Source organism: Trachurus trachurus (genome assembly GCF_905171665.1).
Source record: "Trachurus trachurus genome assembly, chromosome: 5".
Lineage (NCBI taxonomy): Eukaryota > Metazoa > Chordata > Actinopteri > Carangiformes > Carangidae > Trachurus > Trachurus trachurus.
Genome location: NC_139896.1, coordinates 6,111,764 through 6,136,090, shown reverse-complemented (window position 1 = coordinate 6,136,090; position 24,327 = coordinate 6,111,764). Strand labels below are relative to the sequence as shown.

The window sequence follows — 24,327 nt, the reverse complement described above, 5'->3', positions numbered from 1 at the left end:
ATGGGACACCAACAACAAGTGCAGCAATGTTTCTCAGTAGCTATTGTGCAGTTAGGATTTATCCTGTTAAGGTTATTGCTCACCAGACGACCAAGGAAACCGAGGGACCAACTGCCTCTGGATGTGCAGCCTCTGGTCTTTGGTCGAGGGCCAATTGTCAGATAATCAGTTTCTGTTGAGCTCCTTGTTTTTGTCGAAACTCCACCAATGAGGGGACATATACTGTAAAGCAATAGCTGATGAATGAGCTATAGGTGTGTAATGTAACCTACGTATACCTGCATTCCTCTGATGCCAGTGCCACAACATGACCTGCGAAACATTTTCCCTTGGGCAAAGTCTGCAAAGTCTCTCGGCAAGTCTTCATTAAGGGCACATAAATGTCTGAGAGCCCTCATGCATCGGTGATTTCACAGTGATAAGTGCTATAGAGATACGGCCTGGCTGATTGATTGATTGATTGATTAGACTGTTTCTCAGACAGATACACCCCACGAATAATTATAGTCCCTGGAGAAGACGTTATACTCTGAACTGCTGTTTTGGTGTACGTACATGCACAGACTACAGTCTATTAGCCTCCAGTTGCATGAAAATCTGAAAAGCCGAGGGCTTCTGAGTTTTCTCTATTCACCAATTAGTCATGAACTACTACAATACAGTATATGCAAATGTGAATTATTCTGTAACATGTAAAGCAGCGCTCTATAAGCGTGGTACATTGCACCTTAAGCATTTGCATCTTGTCTCGGCAAGTCAGCTCGTGTTGAACGGATTTGCGTGTTTAACATATGTTGTGCCAGGTCTGAGATATCAGACAAGTTCTGACAGACACACCCAGTGTCTCACCTTTTAAATAACCGAAACAGGAAAAAAAGCCTCTGATCCAGAGACAGTAGGTGACCTTTTAGGAGAATTAATTGAGCCTTGCTTATGTCAGCGTTACCTAATCCTTTTATACTCCAAACAAGTCCGGCTTGATTCTACGTCAAAATGGGAAATCACGGCACCAACGTTCTTGGATTTGCATTTTGATTTGCGGGAAATGTTTCATCATTCATTCCCTGATGCTGTCAGTGATTTCTTAGGTCCACTTACAGTAGCCTCAATTACCAAGCTGTTTAGTTAGGCATATAAATCATAACTCACACAGGTCCCAATACAAAATATAGACATTATTAACGAATATATCTTTATGACAGATAAGCAACAGCACATTGTTTTACATTCAAATAGCCTTTTATTTAACATTTGGCTGTAAGCAGATAAGACACCAGGACAAAGTAAAGGACATGTCACGCTACGAGTCCTTTAAAAGATTTTGTGGAAAACTGAATAATTTCATAATAATAACTGTAGCATCTTATGATGCAAGAGTAAACAAACCTTTAACAGCTTCACTTTAGGTGCAATGTGCAGCCAATTCTCACTGTACCACAGAGAAGCAGTAGGTCGATATACAGTAAGAAAAATCGCTTTATAAATTAAAACTTGTGGTTATTTCTTTTATCTGAGGGCAGTCCATGACCGATCACTGACAACGAGCGCACAAGCCACATGCAAATGACAGCGACACAATTTGACATTCAGACAATAAATGAACATTTAAGCATGTTACATGTTACAAATACACCGGAACTCCAACACAACAAGACTGACTCACTGACAACGTAGATTGTAGATATTTCAGGGGTGACTTCCCACACATTTTGGGTTTTTTTGCACACTTGAAATCAATAATGTTTTATTCAAGTCTCTGTTTTGCTTTTTGACTGTTTTTAAAAACCTTAAATGTTACAGAACGACAACACTGAGGAGTTTTTTTTTATGCTTTTGACTTGAAGTAGAGGATTCAGATACAACTGCAGAGCAAAACTTTATAAAACTACGTGCATCATATTATTATTCAGTATCTTGCCTATTTAAGAAACAGTAAAAAACATGCAGTGTTTACTTTTCTTTCAGGTGGATGAACACTGACAGGTAGGATGGTGTTGATGGGTCTGAAAGAAGCTGCATCGGGAAACGACAGGTGAAATTCACACCACTGTAAAACGGATTAAACCACAGAAAAATGACATAAAATACATAATATAATCTTCTCTATTCATACAGTATACTGCAGATGGACTTAGCTCTTTTATTTACACACAGAAATGCAATGTATTACATGAATGAAGTTGGCACACAGCAGCAGTGATCAGACTGAGAGGTGAGTTGTGCATGTTTGAGTCGGTCTGTCAGTGTGGTCGCTGCGTAAGTGCAACACGTCTGTACCTTGAAATAGCTGAGAGTCGTATCAGGGATAAACACGCAAAAAAAAAAAAAAAAAGCCACACACATTGACACTTAATAATAATAATAATAATAATAATAATAATAATAATAATAATAATAATAATATTAAAAACACACAGTTACACACTCATTTTCACAGTAATACAGGTGGTCCGGTGCGATGCAGGTGTGGAGGAGCTGCTCTACTTGAGGTGGAAGAAGCTGGAGGATTTGGTCGGAGCAGCCATCAGCATGTTCGCCTGGTTCTTGTGATTAATGTGAATCTGTGACGGATCAAAAACAGAGTGTGAATTAATACAATAAATATGTAAAATAACACTAAAAACAAAGATGTGTTCCCTTCCCATTCAGAAATGTAGTATATATGACATATATGGCCCTATATCAAGGAGGCTGCCACCATAGATGTCACATATAAAGTGATATATTATTATCACATATCCACTGGGTGAAATAACAGATATATCCATCATAACATTTGTATTTGCACATGAATGGAAAATTACTAGATAATGAATTTGTATGTAGCATAATATGTTGCTATATGTTATTATTTATCAAAACAACATAATAATAAGTTTACTGTATACATGCCTTTCTTATCAATTCTAACATACATGTCTGTCTTTTAATATTTACATGTATTTAGACGTATAACACTAACATATGTCAATGGGTTTACTGTCTATGTAATGTATGAGTACAATAAACATAACCTACTGTACATACATGAGATTATTATTAGTAAACTCTACATAAATATACATATTCATATGATCTGGACATGTGTTACTATATGCCATTATGCCCATTTTTCATGTTTCATGTAATTTTATATGTACTTATACTTCTTTTATTTATTCTCAATGCACACATTTTTACTATTTTATGTCTTGCTGTTGAATGATGTTGTTTATTGTGCAGCTGAGAAACTGAATTTCCTTCGGGATAAATAAAGTATTTATCTATCTATCTATCTATCTTACATGTAATTTCAATGTTTACATTTGCATATTGGTTTTCATATCCCTTTAAATTGCTGTAATCTGTGCTGTTGTGGTTAATAACGGTGTGATAAAAAATAATAATAATATAATAATAATAATAATAATAAATCACTGAGCTCAGGTTGTAACTGTCACACTCACAGTGCATGGCGGCTGCATCCAGGGCTCCCCATCGATCTGCATGGGCAGAGCTTTGGTCGTCCTGCACACGGGAGCGAGAGAAGGAGGTAAGAGAGACAGTGAGATGAAATTATTAATTATTAATAACAGGAAAGCCTTGTCGGGTGTTCTTGTTATTTTTGGTCATGTGTGTGTGTGTGTGTGTGTGTAAAAGTGCAGAAACCTGATGGTGATTTGAGACGTCTGTGCCATTCTGTGCCCGGCGCTCTTCAGCCCGGTGTAGATCTGCCCCATCTCGATCGCTCCCTCCAGCCCCACCACCTCCAAACGCTTATCGCTGATGTCTGCAGAGGAACCAAGAAACGGTTGGTGTTGTGTTAAAGGGATAGTTCAACATTTTGGCAAATTGGCCCATTGCCATAATCCCTATAGTCATAGCAGTAGGTTCGTTACCTTTAATTGTCAGTGCAAGCTGTTTTTAGAACGGCGGAGCAGAGCCGTGAGCTGCTCAGAGCTACGCTACGGAGGCTCATGGGATTTCTTGGTTTCCCTCATCAAACTCATCAAATACACAATCCAACAACTCCAAAACGCTCTGGTGGACAAGTTGTGACCTGCACATTCACCACGCTAACCCTAACCCAATAACAGAATGTTACCAGACAGAGTTGTTTTAGAGGTAAATTCAGAGACTGCTTGATGAAAAACTGTCCCTGAAAGCAACGTGCATCAGCATTAAATATTAATATTTTGCATGTATTTCCCTCTAAAACAACTCTGTGTGGTAACGTTGTGTTATTATCTCATAGCGTGGTGAATGTGCAGGTCACAACTTGTCCACCAGAGCGTTTTGGAGTTGTTGGATTGTGTATTTGATGAGTTTGATGAGGGAAACCAAGAAATCCCATGAGCCTCCGTAGCGTAGCTCTGAGCAGCTCGCGGCTCTGCTCCGCCGTTCTAAAAATAGCTTGCACCGACAATCAAAGGTAACAAACCAACTGCTATGACTATAGGTATTATGGCAATGGGCCAATTTGCCAAAATGTTGAACTCTCCCTTTTTAACGCATGATTACAAACAGATAAACGTGGAGAGAAGGAGCTCAGAAGAAGGCCGGACCGAGCCGCGCCGCCTCACCCTGAGAGACGGTTTTGAGGAGCTCGCGATCGGTGATGACCTCGCTGGACTCGGCCTCGGCTGCTGCTGCTGCTGCTGCTGCTCCGTCCGGCTTCTTGGACTCGCCCCAGAGGTTGGAGCCGCCGTGCATGCTGGGTATGTTGAGGACGGCGATGCCCTCCAGAGACACACTGCTGAGGTCCAGCTGCCTGCCACAGCACTGGTGGAAACACAACAACAATTAGTTTTCCATTCTTGTTTCCCAGTGATGTGAGTCTCATCATGAATCACTTCTCACCTCGATCGTGAGACAGTCCTTCAGCTTCTTACACGAGGCCGAGATGGTCTCAGAGGTGGCAAACTCAAAATACCAAAGTTTGTTCTTCATCCTTAGAAAACAAGACAGAACTATGTAAATCTGATAAAACAAATTTTAAAAAAAAATGAAAGTTTCCACTGTTTCACTGTGGATCCTCACCGGCTGTTGAACCTCTGGGGGTGTTTCTCTCTCATGGAGTGGAAACGATGAGCAATAGAGGCGTCCTGCACAAACACAAGTCACAGTTTCAGCAAAGTATATTCCACTTTTTTTTAAGATTGAATATTGCAAAATGAGATTGAAACAATCACTTTAAAGGAATAGTTCACCAAAAAATGAAATTCGACACAAACAGGTCCATAAAACTACACAAAAACCTTGAAATATTCCTCCACACTGCTCGTCCACTGCAATCCAAGTGTCCAGAAGGGATATAGGCAAGTACGGTCACATCCGTGTGCATCGCATAAACTATAGAGTGCGCCCCAGGCAAATTCAATACAGGACTGTTTAGGCTGTAAAAATGTCCTAAATGACGTAGTTTCCAGTAAACTCTGGACTATCTCCCTTCAGGACACTTGGATTGGAGCGGACGAGCAGTGTGGAGGAATATTAAATGGTTTTTGTGTAGTTTTATGGACTTCTTTGTGTTGGCCCCTATTAATCTCATATAAAGTTTTGGTTGGACTAGGAATCGGCCTCCCGGGTCTCCAGATGCACATCGAGGAATAAAAAAACTACTCTGGAGTATTCATCAGCATGAGGGTGAGTCACTAATGACTGAATTTCATTTTTTGGTGAACTATTCCTTTAATAATCATGTGCTTTGTGTAATGTGGAGTCAGGTTTATGAACGCAGCCCTGATGGATTCTGCCCAGTCTTTCCCTCCTTAGCCTGGTTCATCTGCACTTTTTTATGTGAACTGTACCTTTATAATGCAGTGAGCAAACTAGTTTTGTTTCATTTGCTGCTGTTCTGATCTGTTTTACCTTAGTTATACGGACTTTGTTCAGTATCATAGTTTATTTTCCTTATCGGTTGCATTGTGTAGTAGCCTAATTGTTTTGCATTTAGTTTTTTCTTTTCCAGTGTAGTGCTGCTGCAGGTCCGTGCACGTTGGAGGACTAGGATCCGTGTCTGTGGGTCACGTTTGCAGCTGAGGCTCATGTTTCCCTATTTATAGTTTAGTAGTTTCGGTTCCAGTGATTTTAAGCGTTTCAGCTTCAGTAACATAAAGTAAAAAGACCTGTTTGTTTCTTTTTATTATTTTAGAAATCATGCACATCTTGCACTCCCTCTATTCATTGAGCACTTTGTGTTTTAGTATTTATCTGTGTTTTTATAGAGCCGCGCGTTTGCAATGTCGTTCTGCTCTGCATCTTTGATCTTGTTTCTGCAGAATGATAATAAAGAGAATCTTGAATCTTGAATCTTGCACATTACGTACCTTAAAAGATAATGTATGTTCCTTTTTCATTTGTCCCTAATAACTTTTCCTCTCAGCAAATCCAAATCTATGCTACTGAAATATTTAGATTTAAATGTCTCTCACGTCTCTCACTGTTTGACGTAGCGACTCACCACTCCAATGGAGAAGTAGTTGTTGATGATCTCGTAGGGGACGGGGTCTCCCGCCTCCTGAGGGTCCTCTGGTATCACCTGGACGCTCCAGCGGTCCATGGGAACCACCTCGCTGGCTTCGATCTCCTTCAGGATCTCCCTCAGGTCCGAGCCCTCGTAGCCTTTCAGGGAAACACAACGGAGGGAGGACGATCGTATCATCAGATTCTTAACAATAAACGCCCCTGATAATGGATTTCAAACCACCATTGCTTGATATATATAACTTTATTACAATTTTTACATATCTATGTAGCTATGTCCCAGTGGTGTGCACCTGCAAAGACTGGGTGTGCCAAATTTATTTTCAACAAACTGAGCGTTACACCTCCATAAATATTCAAAAGAATGTATCTCTCCATTCCAGCATTATATGTTGTGTGCGTTCTCATCAGTAATAACAAACCATGTGTTATTCGCTCTCAACAAGCCATAGGCCTTTAACTAGTATCAGACACAGACTGCACATAATAACTTGGGTTTAACAGTCGCATCATGGCAAGCCTGTATGATCATACTTATCTTCTAATCTATATGCAACGCTGAGTAAAAAAAAAAAAGCTTAGTAACTGCTCTTATAGTCAACAGTAGCAGGTCTAAACATTCACACATATAAAGTGCTCAAATAAATCAATAACAAAGTCATAAAAAAACACACTTTTGCGTGTCTGGTTAGCGCACGCACAATAGGTGATCTACTAAGAGTAACACGCTAAATGACAACCCGCAGTATTTAAATGAGGGTTTTGCGCGTAATCGTTTCCGCCATGGAGAGTGTGGACACAGAGCTGGATGGATACAAACGCAGACCTGATCTGACGCATTAATAGAGAGAGGGACAAATAAACATTTTGCCCACATGACGGCAATTTTTACAAATTTATTGACTGATCGATAACATGTTAGTATAGAGACTATAACAAAAACAAAAAATGCATCAAATTTTTGGGTGTGCCAGCTTCCTCTGTGGGTGGCACTGGCACACCCGTGGCTACGCCTTTGCTATGTCCTAATTGCTTTTAAATATCCTCCTGCACTTAGCCACCTAATACATACTTGCACACTATATGCAAATGAACACATGTATGCAAAACGTCAGCAAAGTGTGTGAGCAACCAAGTGCACTCAGCCAAGTGTGGAGAAACGGGACAGACCCTGACACTGGAAACGAGACACTAACACATCATTACGCTGCAAAAACTCAAATATCTTACCAAGTATATTTGTCTTATTTCTAGTCAAAATGTCATTTCTAGTCAAAACAAATCTCATTATACTTAAAATAAGACTCATCACATAAAAAGTTGCTTGTTTTTTTTTTGACACTTTTTACTTCTTTCAAGTGTACTTTTACTTGAAATAAGTAGAAAAATCTGATAGTGGGGCAAGTTTTTCTTTTACAAGCACAAAAAACTGATTTTTCTACTTATTTCAAGTGAAAATTTGTTTGAAACAAGTGAAATGATCTAAAAACAAGTACATTTTTTTGGTGATGAGTCTTATTTAAAGTGGAAAGAGATTAGTTTTGACTAGAAATTAGACATTTTGCGCATCATAACAATTACTTTTGGTTTAGTTTAGTCATTTCTGCTTTGTACTCTTCAAATATGTGTAGCGAGAAGGAGTGTAAGTTGATGTTTTTACCTCCTCCCCAGCGCAGACAGCGAGCCAGGTCGTTCCCGGTGCCCAGAGGGAGGACGGCCACCGGTGGGTTCACCTGCAGGTCGGCTTTGTCTGAAAACCACAGGTAGATCATTATCATTATTATTATCATTATTATTATTATTATCATTATTTAACCTGAGTCAAGTCACTGAGACCTGAGGTAGCCTACCTATAGCGTCCAGCAGCCAGCCCACCGTCCCGTCGCCTCCACACACCAGGATCCTGTATTCACGCAGGTTGTGGAAGAAATGCAGCCTGAAAAAAAAAACAGAGAGTCAGAATTAAAAAATAATGTATAAAGCAAAGAACAGATCATTACCAGAACATTTACATAACTTGTTCAAGCTGGAGGAAGAGGATAACAGACCTTTGCAAGATTAAGCTCTCTGTTGCAGGTGTAAAACTATGGCATTCACAAAGCAAGGAACTGAAAAGTTTATATAAAGTATATCTCAGTTAAAGAAAAGGTTTAAAAAAGAAAATATAAGCGCCTACAAAAAAGAAGAAGTAGAAAAAGAAAAAGAAGGGGGAAAAAAGAAAAGATAGATGGACGAGCGGTGTCCACTGCTATTTTATATGTTTCATCATCTTTAATTTTTTTTAAATAGAGTATAATATTGGAGTTGATATTAAGCCAATGCAATTATAACAATAGAGAGGGGCAGGTACTATAAGTTTTTCTTCATCCTGCTCCTTTTCATTTATGGTGACCATGTGTACATTATGTAAATATGTGCAACCATGTGAAGTATGTAAACCATGATGGAATAAATCAAAATGAAATGTAAAGAGAAATTAAATATTGGACAAATGAATGATGGAAGAAAGTGTTGGATACCCTGGTGCAGGGCCTCCGTTGGACAGGTTGTACACTTGACGTGGGTTCAGCAGGTACTGGAACTTCCTGAGCACCCTGTGGACAAACAGACCGAACAGTAAACTAAGGTCCTGTCCCAATACACACACTCAATCACACTTACACGCTTGGGCACTTGGTGTGAGCGTTCATGGGCTTGGTGTGAGTGCACAAGTGTGTCCCATTTCTCCAACAACCAAAAGTGCAGCACACTTGATTTGCACTTTACCCCCACACTATAGGGTAAGACCGCATCGGAGCGGTATTTGGCCAAGTATAAATTCCACAATGCACCAGCTGGTTTCTGTGCTATGTGTGTGTGTGTGTTGCACAGTGGCGCTCAGATAACAGGCTGCACTTGTCAAGTAGCTATGTCCCAATTGCTTTTAAATATTACCGTGCGCGTGGCCACTTAATACATACTTGCACACTATATGCAAATGAACGCATGTATGCAAAACGGCACTGTGTGCATGACCAAGCGCACTCACTGCCAAGTGTGGAGAAATGGGACGGACCCTGACACTGGAAATGAGACACCAACACATCATTACGCTGCAAAAACTCAAATATCTTACCAAGTATATTTGTCTTATTTCTAGTCAAAATGTCATTTCTAGTCAAAACAAATCTCATTATACTTAAAATAAGACTCATCACATAAAAAGTAGCTTGTTTTTTTAACACTTTTTTACTTCTTTCAAGTGTATTTTTACTTGAAATAAGTAGAAAAATATGATAGTGGAGCAAGTTTTTCTTTTACAAGCACAAAAAACTTGCTTTCACTGGCAGATTTTTCTACTTATTTCAAGTGAAAATTTGTTTTAAACAAGTGAAAATGATCTAAAAACAAGTTAATATTTTTTGGTGATGAGTCTTATTTACATGTAAAGTGGAAAGAGATTAGTTTTGACTAGAAATGAGACATTTTGACAAGAAATACGACAAATATTCTTGGAAAGATTTTGAGTTTTTGCAGTGTATCTTCAATAACACGTCATAATATCTGTGTAACCTGGAAAAGAAACATCAATATTAGTGTGTGAGTAACATTTTATAGATAATTTATCCATATAGAGAGAGCTGCAGCTTCTCACCTTTCACCCTGTTTGCCTCCACTCTTTGGGTTCACAAACACCAGCAGAGGGTGGGTGTTAGCCACTGGAGAAATCTGCAGAAACATGTGCATTAGTCAGAAACACGTCGACTCATCCGGAAGTTTACTGTATGTTTCAACGTGTGGAGACACAAGCACAATTAAAGTGATTACACAGGTTTTTATATTCATATTATATTAAATACAGATGCGTCTGATCATGCTTTTACATTGTCTGAAACAACGTCATCACTCACGGTGCAATATACATCTGAAATACCCATAGTAAAATATTTATAAATATGAATATGATCATTTTTATTTGGTGTAAGTCTTTGCGACCATATGTGTTAATGATATTTATTTATGCACATTTATTTAACAGCACATATATGAAAATTCTAGTTGCTTATATGTATCTTATTCATTTTAAACTCTGTGGGAACGTATGTCCACAATATTATCATACATATGTATATTAATCTACATATACGTATGTTAATACATGAAATTGTGCTAATATCTAATACGTTTCATATATAATGTTTATATATATGTCATAAATAGACATTATGTGAGGAGGTTGATGTACTGTCTGTGGTGAATCACCGACTCGTCAGACGAAACCATCACAGTTTTCATCTTTCTGAGCCGAATCAGCTGCAGGGATGTTAGTGAGGGGAGAGTCTTTTTAAAAACCCACCCACCCACCTCTCAATATAAATACATAAATACATATAAATAACAAGCTGAATCTCTAAAATTAGATTTGTTTTTTCCCATAATGCATTAGTGTCGTATACAGCTGGAAAACAAATGTGGGAGGATTTGATCAAGTCAGACCTGCAGGACGTGGCCGTCGGGAGTAACGTTCAACAGGCTGGTGTCCTCCTCCTGACGGGAAACAAAGGAGGACCGGTCAACCAACACACACACACACACACACAGCTGATAATCAATAATTAATAATAGATAATAATGATGAAGCTCATTTTTACCTTGGAGAGGGCGTAAATGGCCCACGGAGGCAGTATGTGATCTTTGAACAACCCACAGTCACAGGTGGACAAACCGGAGAGAAGACACTCGTCGTGACGCTTTGAAAGACACAAGACTCAGTGAACTACTGAACTCACTTAAAGGATAATTACTGTTTTTTTTTTACAATCTGGACCTTATTTCTAGCATAAAATACGATCATTTACTCACCCAGATAACTTTGGTGTCATAACAAGTCGTTCCGACGAAATTAGCTTCAGCCGAGAGCCGCGTATATCCGTATAATGCGAGTACACGGGGCAGCAGAATGCAGCCTCTAAATAACACATTATCTGCAGAGAAACTCCTTCATTTCACCAATATTTAGTTATGATAGGCTAGTGCTGTTCCCCTCTGAGTCCGGGGTTAGCTGTTATCAACATTCGGGGTCTGTAGGTTGACCTGCTGACCTCTGACCTGGATGATGTCATCTCTGAGTGCAGCTGATAATAATCATTCTGCTACGGTCTTATTTAATCTATATTTTATAATTTACTCCATCATTGTACTGTCCTTTCATGTTTGATGTGCTGGTCCTCCTGAATGTACCTTGTTGGTTCTGTACATGCAATATTTGCTAATAATAATAAAATAATAAATAAAAATCATTCCGCTTCGTCATTCGGGTTCATTTTTATCTCAACTAGCCGGAGCTTTAGTGAGTCCAGGTTGAGGAGAGGAAGCCTGTAGAAGCTGAACTTCATCCAGCTGCTCATTTTGTTCTGACAAGTCGGAAACACGCAGAAACGAACCGTAGCATTAGCAACAAGCTGCGCAGCACAGCGCTCAGAGATGACATCATCCAGGTCAGAGGTCAGTAGGTCAACCTACAGACCCCAGATGTTGATAACAGCTAACCCCGGACTCAGAGGGGAATAGCACTAGCCTATCAGAACTAAATATTGGTGAAATGAACGAGTTTCTTTGCAGATAATGTGTTATTTAGAGGCTGCATTGCGCTGCCGTGTACTCGCATTATATGGATATACACCAAAGTTATCTGGGTGAGTAAATTATCGTATTTTATGCTAGAAATAAGACACACACTAGTCCTCACCATCTCCTGACACCACACACAGCGCCTCCCTGCCAAGGTCTTGATCTTCTTGTGGCAGACCTGACACTTGGTGGAGTTGCAGTCGGCTCTGATCCAGTCGTGAGCTGCTAACTGAGACACAGGAGCAGAGGACGACACACACTCAGCTGCTGTCTCACCTCGGTTCTGTTCTGTTTTGTTTTGTTTTTTTGATTTTTTATATCAATATAATCATATATAAAATGTTAGATTCGGTATTCGTATCATGCAGCATTAAGATTTGTAACGGATTTAGGTCTCCGTACTCGTCACTGTAGTCTTTATATGAGAGTGTTGGCTGCACAATCGTAGATGGGAACTCTGGTATTGTTTTCTTTATAAAGCTATCCCATTCCTGTGTGACTTGCCTCCTTATTTATGTTCTCATTGGCTCCTAAAGTCAACACCAAAAGCTGTAGTCTCAGGCTCGATAGATTGATAATGTATACGCTATTCCTCGTACCCGGACTTGTCTTTGGTGAAAGTGCATTTCAAAGCATTATTGCACCCTTTTCCTGGTATAAATTACAGAGTCATCTTAAATTGGATGGAAGATTTTAAAGCTAGGATCAAGGACTATTTGACTACTGAATGCACATGTCCTCTTACCGGACGCAGCTGGTGATTATAATGTAATGATGGGATTTGCCAAACTGTTTTAACTAAAGGTTAAATAATATATATATAAATTTCAACTTTTTCCAGTGGCTGCAACAACAACATCAATGCACCACAGCTCAGTCTGTGTTCCTGAAGAGCAGGTCACACATTTAGCTCATAAGATTTATAACCATCGCTTTTGGCAGCAGACGACGACGACGATGGCGAGCATCTCATCTCATCTCCGAGATCAAATGTCAGTCAAGCACACGGTGACATTTGGTGCTGTGATCCTTTTTCTTTTTTTCTTTTTTTTTATAGATGCAGTTAATCAGTATGTTGTGGAAAAACACAGTGAGCAGATTATTATTGTGCAAAATTAGGACATTTAACAGATGTATGGAGCAGACTGTTCCTAATCCTACCTTAATAAAAAACACACACGCTGATGGGGCTGCACTGCTGACTAATGCACTCTGATGGTGTTAATGTGTTTACAGCCAATGACATTTAACAGAGCGGATATGAAAGTGTTCTCTTAAAAATATGGTGAATAAAACATGTTTGTGTTTTTCTTACACCCATCTCCCTTTTGGATTTGACAAAGGATCGAGCACAAGCTTCAGGGTTCTTGTTGGCGCACTGACTGTGGACCGTGTACTTGCAGCCTGTTGGAATGACAAAAGAAAAAACAGACAAATAAAAACATAAATTATAATAAAATAAATATTTAAAGTTGCTCATCTGTGACTCCAGATGAATCATGTGAGTTTCTGAGATCTCCAATCAAGGTCAATACTTTCCTGAAAAACCTGTTGCTGTTGACAATCTGATGCAGCTTCTCTGCCCTCTGCTGGAGTTTCTGTCTCGCTCTTAAACTTTTACAAAATGTACATTTCAAAATGAATATTTATTTGTACTTATGACTTAATATTTTATTACTTTTTTCATGAGAAAAACTGTATTGAAAACGTTTTAGTGGGTATAAAAACTGATTTATTCCTGAGTCGTCAAAGTTTTTCATTTCATTGCAATGCATTATGATGCCCAATCAATGCATTATCACTGTGACAAATTGACACGTTTTAATTACTTCTGCTGTAAATAACATATATATATATATATATATATATATATATATATATATATATATAGACATGTTTATCCAGTAGCCTATTTATTATATATTTCATTGCACTACCTCATTGTTTATTTGCACTACTGTGTACCATTTATCTTTTCATGTGCTTATGGCTGAACTCTTTTTACGTAAGAACTTTAAACTTTATCTATTTTCTTTTCTCTCTCTACTTTTTTATTATGTTTACAATTTTTTTCATTTTTTACGTAAAAATATAAGCTGTTTTATGCTGTTCTTTTTAAATGTTTTGTCTTGATGTAAAGCACATTGAGTTGCCTTGGTATGGAATGAGCCATATAAATAAAGATGCCTCGCCTTATTAATCGACCACATTTATTCCACCGGCCACTTTATTTAACTCTACAACATTTGTTCTGTCCGTATTTTATATGTAAGTACAAGTGAGTAACGAAAAATTGGAGTCAAATTCCTTTTATGTGTGCACATAGTTGATCCTGATTCTTCATCTGATTAATTAAACACATTTAGTTAAATATTAATCACATTTTTGGGAGGGATTTGGTCAAAAAGTCAAATTAAGACTTCAGTTTCAAACACTTCCTGTGATCATTATCTCATGTGTCAGACTTCACAGGGTTAATAACAGGTGACGGTAACAGGTGAATCAGAGGTGTGACGCCTGCAGGTGTGTGATGTACAGTAAGAGGTGTGTGTGTGTGTTGTAAGAGGAGTGTGTATGTGTGTTGTAAGAGGTGTGTGTGTGTGTGTGTGTTGTAAGAGGAGTGTGTGTGCGCCCCCTGCTGGCGGCTCTGAGCTCTTACAGCTGCAGCAGAGTCCCTGCTTGCCGAGGCCCAGCAGCATGCTCTGACACACGCTGCAGTAGGTCGGCTTGTTGAAGTGCTTCATCCTCCAGATGTGCTGCCCGTCGCGCTCCGTCATCTGCCAGCATCAAGAAGCAGAAGAAGAAGAAAAAAAGGACGTTTCAGAGAAGGAAAATTGCTGCTGACATGCAGGTGCAGCAGGAGAATCTGTGGCAACACATCGAGGTGAGGGATGTCACAATTACAAATTTTCTTGGTACGATTATTGTCAGAGAAATAATCACGGTTACGATTATCACGATTATTATACATTAAAGCAGAAGTAAGCGATCCGGTGGTTTTTGTTAACTTCCTGTCAGCCGATGGAGTTAGCAGTCCCCGCCCTCGTCCCTACGTCTCCACATTCACGCGCATCCCTTGGCTGCACACACAGAGAGGACTGCCCCTTTATGCCGTTCTCTCTCCTCATTGGATAAAGGTTGTAGGATACAAGGAAAGTTTTCTCCTCGGCTTACAGCAGAGCAGAGGGACTGACAGACCCGTGTTTCAGACCAAACACTCTATATAAGTGATTGCTGTCGGAAGATGTAACTATTTAAGACTTATATTAACATAAATATTCCGCTTACTTCTGCCTTAATACATTTCACAACACTATGAAAGTGTAAAATCAAATACAGTCAAAATATGATTACATTACCCATTGTTTACACTAAATATTTCAAGTATCTATTAATATAGGACCAATTACTAACCCACCAGGGAAAGCGTTTGAAATATTCAGGTCATAAATTATCTATACCAAATGTTAACGTTTATTTTAATCGTTTTTTGTTTTGTTTTGTTGTTGTTTTTTATACAAATGACACACTAACAATTAAAATCCTACCAATTCAATGTTACGGACCAGTATCTCAGCATTTACCTTTGGCGCACATCTGCCGACACGGTTCTGACATAATCTTTTTTGGGAAGTGACGGTATTTAGGAATCTTTACGATTAATTAATTGTGGTGTTAAATACCACGATTAATTGTGAAAACAAGTAATCGTGACATCCCTAGTCGAGGTGAAACTTTTTTTTTTGTTGGTTTTTTGTACCTTCAGTCCGAGCAGAACGAGTAACGGCACGTTGTTCATGCCTCCTTTGATCCACTCCTCCAGTGTGACGGTGCCGCTGTCGTCCACATCGATGGCCGTCATCATGTCCTTCAGCACCTGCACCACAATCACACACACATTCATTATCATCTGTCACTGGGGATTTCAGGAGTCTCAGGATCTTTTCACAGAATTAAAAAAAAATAAAAAATCTATCTCGTACTGGTCTGAGCTCGGTCACGTCCCAGCCGAGGTAATCAGCAGCTCTCATCATCTGGGTGATTATACGATCCACTTCCTGATGGAGGAGAGACGGAGACAGAGGTCAAACTCAGAGGTCGATCTGAGTTCAAAACTAAACCACTCAGACTCAGTAAATACACAAAGTTAAAGGGATAGTTCACCCAAAATTCAAATTTCACTCATTATCTACTCACCCTCATGTGGACTAAGGGCTGGGAGAAGTTTCAGAGTCCTCTGTGCCTTCTCTGAGTTACAGGGGGTCTCGACGTAGCAGTATTTGTCTATATAATGGTTGTGAATGGGGCTCACTTTTCTTCGTCCAAAAAGACACACCAAAAAACATCCAAATACCTCCATGCTGCTCGTCTGTAATGTCCCTCTTGTATTGAAGCCCCGACATGAGAAATTGTCCCGCCGGTCTGTGCAAATCACGCGAGATTTGCACAGACACAGGAAGAGCAGTGAACTGAGACACTGGGAGCTTCCACTACAAACAAGTTTAAAACATAGACTTATTTAATTTTTATTGGAACAATTTCTCATGTCGGGGCTTCAATACAAGAGGGACATTACAGATGAGCAGTATGGAGGTATTTGGATGTTTTTTGGTGTGTCTTTTTGGACGAGGAAAAGTGAGCCCCATTCACAACCATTATATGGACAAATACTGCTGCGCGGACCCCCCCCCCCCCGTAACTCCGAGAAGGCTCGGAGGACTCTGAAACTTCTCACAGCCCTTAGTCGACATGAGGGTAAATGTGCAGTAGTGTCTTATTTACTTTGTTGTTCACTGATATGATGTTGTTTTATTTTCTCTTTCGGATCAATCAGGACTTGTTCTGCTTGATATTAGACTATAAAGATCTTTAGTGGGCGAGCAGGAGCCTGAGGGCTGACGTTACCTGGTGTAAAATTCATAGTTTTGACTTTCACTTTGACATTTTCTCTGCAGCTTCGTCACCTTCCACTGTTTCAGTTTGCAGATAAACTCCACAGTGGTGATTAAAACTTTTTTAAAGATTTGACCCGGAGGTTTTCAGCTGGTTCAAGAAAAACCAAACAGCAAACTTTAAAAAATGTGTGAGAAACTTACAGAGCTGTCCAGCAGTCCGTTGCAATCTTTGTCGTAGAGTTTAAACGTGACTAAAAAAAAACAAACACACACAACAGGTTGATTATTCTGTCATGAGAGTGTGAACAAGGAAATTGCACCATACAAAAACATGTAAACAGTCAAAAAGAGATTATAAACGACACCGACATTCAAGCTTCTCTCGTGGCTGCGCCTCCTCCAGCACCGAGAAGTAACAGGACACATCACGGAGGAAGACGCCTCCTGAAACAGAAGCAGCTTCTGATTAAAACTACAAACTGTTATTTCACTGTTTGACGTGGCATTTTATCAAAGTTTTGTCATTGGAGCAGGTGTTTTGATCTGCAGAGCTGCATTCCTGTGATGCAAACCAACAGGAAATGATTTCTAAATCTGCTCTCAGGTGTTTTAATCTGCAGAGCTGCATTCCTGTGATGCAAACCAACGGGAAATGATTTCTAAATCTGCTCTCAGGTGTTTTAATCTGCAGCTGAGATTGTGACGGTTGATCTTTTAAAACACTTCCTGCTCAGGCACCGACCTCCTTTGGGCATCGGCGTCTTGGTGTTTCCATCCTGCTCCGCGTGTTGGAAATAACGAAACAGGCGTTGGCAGAAATCTGCAGGGAAGTCGTCGACCTCCAGATACGTCTTCAGAAAGAGACAGAAACCCGCTGCGTCCATGCACTGAGGAGGGAAAACAGGGACAAGAGACGGGTGTCAGCGTCACATTTATATCCAAAGAGTTTCACAGGAAGTGAAATTTACTACTTTAAAGGGACAACGAGGAGTTTTGGAAAAGCGAAGCGTTTTCACTGAAAATGGGCCCATTAACAAGTGGTAACGTAGATTCATCCACATTAATATGAGACTTTTTTATAACCAAATAGAAACTCCTCGTTGTCCCTTTAATTACAGAAAAACAGCAAATTATTCCAAATAATCACATACTGAGGGTGCAAAAAAGTGAAATTTATATAGAGTCAAACACAAGTCAAACAATCCGAGGCGTATGCAGAAAAATGTTTCCAATATTTCATGAATTATACAATATCTACTTGGTAATTATTGCAGGGAAATTTTGCATTTTTCCAATAATTAATACGGATATTTCTCTTCAACAACCTTCCAGCAAAAGCTTTAAGAAGAAATGTGAAGTTTTTATCTTGTAAAATAAAGTCACACAGATGTTTTTTGTTGTTTTTTCCCCTGTGACTGACCTCTCCAAAGCTGTGCTTGGCCAGTCGACCTCCGGGGTGAAAGTCCTTGATCACGTCTCTCACCCTCAGCGTGCTGTCTGCAGAGAGATGAGCTGACGTCAAACAGCAGGAAATTCATAATAACTCACCTCCATCACACCTGCTTGTCTCTTATTGTGGACATAGACATGAACGTGGACGTCCTGTGTGTTGCATCCTACATTAAATTTTCTTTTTTTGGCAGCAGCAGCAGTTACGTACGTTCTCAGGTCCAGACAGGAGCAGGTGTAATTATCCATTCATCCATTATCCCCTCCACTAAAAGCCCACTGCAGACCCATTTCATTTCTCTTTCAAAGCCTCTGAGTGGAAAGCAACATATTTTTAGCCACATGCCACTTTTCTTTTTTTTTTTTTCCTGTTTCCTGTCAACAGGTCTATCAAATTCTGCATTAGCCCCTAAAACCCCCCGGTGCAGCAGGATGCACTCACAATTTATAGGAGTTATTGCTGTTGTTTGACCCTCCAGAGAAAAAAAACATGATGGGAAACACTTGTTGATGCTGCACGAAGCCAGAGGAACTCCATCACTCGATTTTACTTTATGATGCACATGTCAGCACTCTCAGTGTGAGGAGAGTTGGTGCAGATGTTTCAGTGTTTTTACTTCCCTCTCTCCTTCTCTCTCTCTGACCTAAACTGGGACAGAGCGTTTACAGTAAAACTGATTTCTGGCTCTATTTATCTTCGTCGCTGCATCTGTCTCAGCTTTCTTCTTGAGTTTGCTTCTCTTCTTTCAACTTCCAAACTTTTATTCCTCTAAAAAAACATCCGTGTAGTGTTGTAAGAAGTGCTAAGATCATTTGTATCACTGTATCACAGGTTGTTGATTGATTGATTGATTGATTGATTGATTGATTGATTGATTGATTGATTGATTGATTGATTGATTGATTGATTGATTGATTGATTGATTGATTGATGTATATTTTATGAAGCTGTGTACTGTAGCAGTACGGGTACTGATCGCTCGATTTTTATTGCTTGTTTGTTTGATTGTTTTTATTGTTAAACTGCAGACCACCTGTGAAGCCCACAACGTATTTCCCTACGGGGACAATTAAAGTATATTGAATTGAATTGAATTGAATTTAGTTGAATAGAAGAAACATACGACAATGTAAAAAATGGGTCTGCACAAAATGCAAAAAAAAAAAAAAAGCATCATAAATGAGTGTAAATTCTAATTTTTTGCTTCATTTTCACTTTTAAAATTTGATGATGTGAATTTTTTGTTGCGTCTTCCGTCCCTCTATGTTTTGACAATATGATATGTTGACCAGGTTGTCTCCGTAGCGACGCAACATCTTATGTCACTCACAGTGCACAACAGTGTTATGACACATTTTTTACCGTTATTGCAGCTCCTGTGATTTGAAAATTGCACTCTGCCATATTGCAAATTAGATGAATTGTGCAACTGGAGTAAAAAAAATACTAAATTAAAAGGTCGTGCATCTGAAATCTGACTAAACAAACATGTATTTTTACCAACTTTCAGGGCTGTGGATGAAATTAAACATTCGTGCTAAGTCCGGCGCAATTACATTGATGTTTAATGCCGTAATGTTGATTAATGTGCATTGACCCAATTCAACAAATACATAAATGAAAGGAAATGAAACTAAATGTGCTTTAAGTATCAAAACATCTTACATATGGTACGGTATATAATAGGATTGTACCCAACCGCAGGGTTATGAAATGTTTTACCCATTATTTATGAATGGAGCTTTATTATGGAAGCAGCATTTTACTGTTACAGCTGGTAAATATTCCTCATATAGGCTATAATTGGGCTTTAAATTTACAATATCCAATATTTTTATGAGATTATTATATATTTGCATGTAAAATCTAACTAAGGATGTCATAAAATATATAAAAGCCACATTATTTCCCTTGTAGGAGTACTGTACATTATAAAGTCTTAACTCTTGTACATAAAGGCAGCTGCACACATTGATAATTCTGACTCCATCTACTGATAATAACTCATGTAACAGATACAGTCTGAGTCATAATAAAGCTGCTCCCTGCGTGAGTCACATGTACAAACACAGCTGTAATGTAACTTACACTCCATGTAATGCTGCAGCTGGATGAAGTCCACGGGAGTCAGGGAGCCTTCGGTTTCATCAGAGGAGGCCATGTCGACGAGCTGAGACACAAAAACACACACACACACATACAGTACACACATACAAAGACAAGACAGTGACCGTGAGACCAAAACACTGATCTGTGGAGGCAGCGTTTACAGGAACAAGGTGTAGGAGGAGGAGGAGGAGGAGGAGGAGGAGGAGGAGGAGGTTGACTGACTCTCATGGCCATTCACTGTGGCACTGCCAGTGACTCATATGAACTGGTTCGCCTCCATTCCTCGGATTGCACACAACAACATCAGTAGCCTAAGTGAAACACTCCCCAGTCAGTCAATGGACAGTCAACAACGATCAGCAGCAGACACAGTTTCTGGTTTCAAAAAGTGTCTGAACTGGGATCGTTTGGCCTAAACAGCACCGGGGGGAAACGACAGCAGCAGCAGCAGATTCAGACAGGTGGAGCAACACCATCACAGCCTCTCTAGCTCTGCACAATTACATTAAAGAGTTGTTGTCAGTTGTTTTGACTGTGCAGCAGCAGGTTAAAAACAGAGGGAAAAAAGCTGTGTGTTTGCTCCTTTAAACCCCACTCTGCTTAATCAGCACCATGCTGCTCCACTCAGCGCCTCAGGAGTCAACAATTAAGGTTAAAAGGGGTGAATCATCCATCCATCCATCCATCCATCCATCAAGCGGGATTATAATCTGAGGCCAGATGAGTGACAGGTCAGGACTTCACTCTGCTGCTGCTGCTGCTGCTGCTGCTGCTGCTCAGGTGGCTGGACCAGCAGGACTCCTTACCTGCTCTACCTGTGTCCTCAGGCTTCAGAGGAGGAGGAGAAACAGTAAAACAAAACAAAAAAAAACACACACAAAAACAAACCACGGAGCTCCTCTCCAGCTCAGCGGACTCGGACTCGGACTGTGACTCTCTCTGACCTGCTGGTTTGACGGCAGCGGCTGCTTGTGGGTAAATGAGCGCCGCGGTATTAGCGGATATAGGGGATTAAGAGCGCGCGGGGCGGAGGAGGAGGAGCTGCTGCATGGAGCTCGAGCTCTTTCTCGGGCCACATAATAATTACAGTTAGTGGCACCGCCTCGCGCGTGCACGAACACGCACGTGCATGCACACACACAAACACAGATCCATGCACCACCACTCCTGTCTGATCTATTCAGTCAAGTCCATGCATTGAGGATTTAAGCCTTAAAATTAGAATGAAGTTCAATGAATGAATTATAAGTGAATGAATGAATGAATAAATGAATGAATGAAATAAACGGTAACACTTTATAATAAGTAGGCTACACACTATTAAGCATTAGTTAAGCATTGATACATACTGAATTCTTCATTTATAACGCATGAATACTCATTAGTATGTAGTTTATAAACACAGTTGAAAATGTTTTACTCATTGATAAGCCCTAACTGTGTTTATAAACTACATAGGCTACTAATGAGTATTAATGCGTTATAAATGAAGAATTCAGTATTTATTCATGCTTAACTAATGCTTAATAGTGTGTGCTTATTATAAAGTGTTACCAAAAGTGACAGTAAATCTAGATTTTCACCCACGAAGTGATAAAAATAGACGTACAGTGGGAAATAAGAATCAAACTGTGACTCATCTTGTTTCATAATTAACACTGAGGTCAAAAAAATTTGAAGGAAATGTAAATGATCTCATGATAAAGTTCCTCAATTGCTCTTAATAAAGTGGATGAGTTGGCAGGTCCAAAGTTTCCACAGTGTAAACACTGGTCTGTTGTTAAGTGATTACAGCTGCAGCGAAGAGGAGATGATTAAATAATAAAAAGCTATTATTGACAGGACAGTGGACATGCACAGTAATAAACATAGCTACGCACTAAAGTGAATCAATGCAATGCTGTTTCCAGTTTACTGTCATAGCAGCAGACATATTGTAGGACTGGATTTCAAACATATACATCAGTACAAAAGAAGAGGAACCTCCCATCTGAATGGCATCAGTAGAAATTCCTGTTCAGCCATCTAAAAGCAAACAGATAGAAGAAAAGATTAAAAAAGGGGAGAAAGGTTACATGAAAGAAGAAAGGCAGGGTAATATTACTGTAACACATTATTGTGTCCTCCTCAGCCTCTTCCCAAAGCATTGTGTCCAGATGACGCTCCGAAATATGATGCTTTACTCACACGTCATGGTTGAAATATTCACCCGGTGCAGAACTTGAACAGATTATAGACCAGGTTTTGAGTCTGTGACTGATGCTGATTCCTCTGTTCAGACTGCATGAGAAGTGTTGTTTAATGTCGCAGCGAACATGTATTAGATTGATTATGTTAATAACTAATTTCATTTTTTAATGTTTATCTGATCCCTCCCAGTTTTCACTAGTGGAGACAGGTGTTCTGTATGTTATAGGAGTTGTGAAATGCAAATACAAGGTCTGAACTATTAAAATAAACTGTATTTTTTGTGCATACTGTATACAACATTGTGTGTTCTTTACACTATAAGTGAGTTTTGCTTTTCTAAAAATTGACTTTTGACAGGGAAAAAATGCAATATATCAACTGCTTATATCCCAATTTATCGCAAAATATCATATCGTCACCACCATAAAACTATTTTACACTTGAAGATGAATATATAAGTAAAACAGCAGTCTCTTCTCTCTTCTCTTCCCTCCATCCTGAATGATGCCCATCATCCTCTACACAACACATTCACCAGACAGAGGAGTGCATGTGTTCAGCGACAGGTTTCTGTCACTACTCTGCTGCACAGACAGACAGACTGCACAACGCTGCCCAGCTACGGCTTGGGAAAAAACAAAAACAACAACTCTTTGCACAGTTGTATTTGCACAGTTCTTTCTGCCATTGCACAGTTTATACATAATGCACATTTTATTTGGCACAGTTTCCTCTATTAATTCAAATTTTAGTATTTTTTATTTCATAACATATTGATGTACATAATTTATATGGATGTATAAAGTGTGTATATTTGTTCTTACTTTTCTTATCTCTGTTTTTTCCCCCCCACCCTACCATGCCCTTATATTTTATTATTATATTATTTTATTGTATAGTATTGTATTGTATTATGTGCGCTACTGGACTTGAATTTCTGGTAACCCTTTAATTTACAGGCCGCTAATTAGGCTATGTGATAATGTGAAGAAATAGCCAAGAAATAACAAGTAACTGCATCATAATGTCTAGAAATAGCCTAGAAATAACATACTGTAAGTGATGTCGAGAAATATAGCCAAGAAATAACAACTGCTTGTGTTTAGCCCAGAAATAACAATTGTAACTGACAATTGCAAGGACTTGGTGGAGAAAAGTTCTTTCCTTTCCCAAAAAAAATTCAAACCATGAAAAGCATGTGTAATCTTTTGCCTTTATGAAAATGACATGACATTACTATGAAATTGACCGTTATTTCACGGCTATTTCTTGACATTACTACGCAATTAATTGTTATTTCTTGGCTATTTCTTCACATTATCACTTAATTAGCGTCCTGTAAATTAGAGGGTTACTGAATGGGCTCTATGCACAGCTCCACTACTTCCTGAACTTGAGGCAGCTCCTTTATTTCCTGTTTTACATTATTGGATAAACTGATTAATCCAGGTGTGTGTGACCATTGTGCCTACTCAGACACACCTGGATTAATCAGTTTATCCAATAATGTAAGACAGGAAATAAAGGAGCTGCCTCAAGTTCAAGAAGTAGTGGAGCTGTGCATAGAGCCCATTTCCTTTGGGATCAATAAACTAAAAGTCTCCTCCT

At 39.3% G+C, this 24,327-nt stretch overlaps 1 protein-coding gene across 1 annotated transcript; it reads right to left on the bottom strand.

Moving 5' to 3' along the window:
* Positions 1–2,480: 2,480 nt before the first annotated feature.
* On the bottom strand, positions 2,481–20,581 carry dgkab (diacylglycerol kinase, alpha b; the record flags this gene model as incomplete). Its single annotated transcript, XM_083971837.1, has 23 exons — positions 2,481–2,561; positions 3,447–3,507; positions 3,649–3,769; positions 4,563–4,761; positions 4,840–4,930; positions 5,020–5,084; positions 6,443–6,603; positions 8,126–8,215; positions 8,316–8,401; positions 8,985–9,059; positions 10,100–10,173; positions 10,942–10,992; positions 11,097–11,195; positions 12,194–12,304; positions 13,391–13,479; positions 14,735–14,852; positions 15,836–15,952; positions 16,059–16,133; positions 17,172–17,221; positions 17,340–17,414; positions 17,713–17,857; positions 18,391–18,467; positions 20,509–20,581. 23 exons carry the CDS (start codon positions 20,579–20,581, stop codon positions 2,481–2,483), a joined length of 2,184 nt encoding a protein of 727 aa, XP_083827963.1.
* Between the last annotated feature and the right edge of the window lie 3,746 nt (positions 20,582–24,327).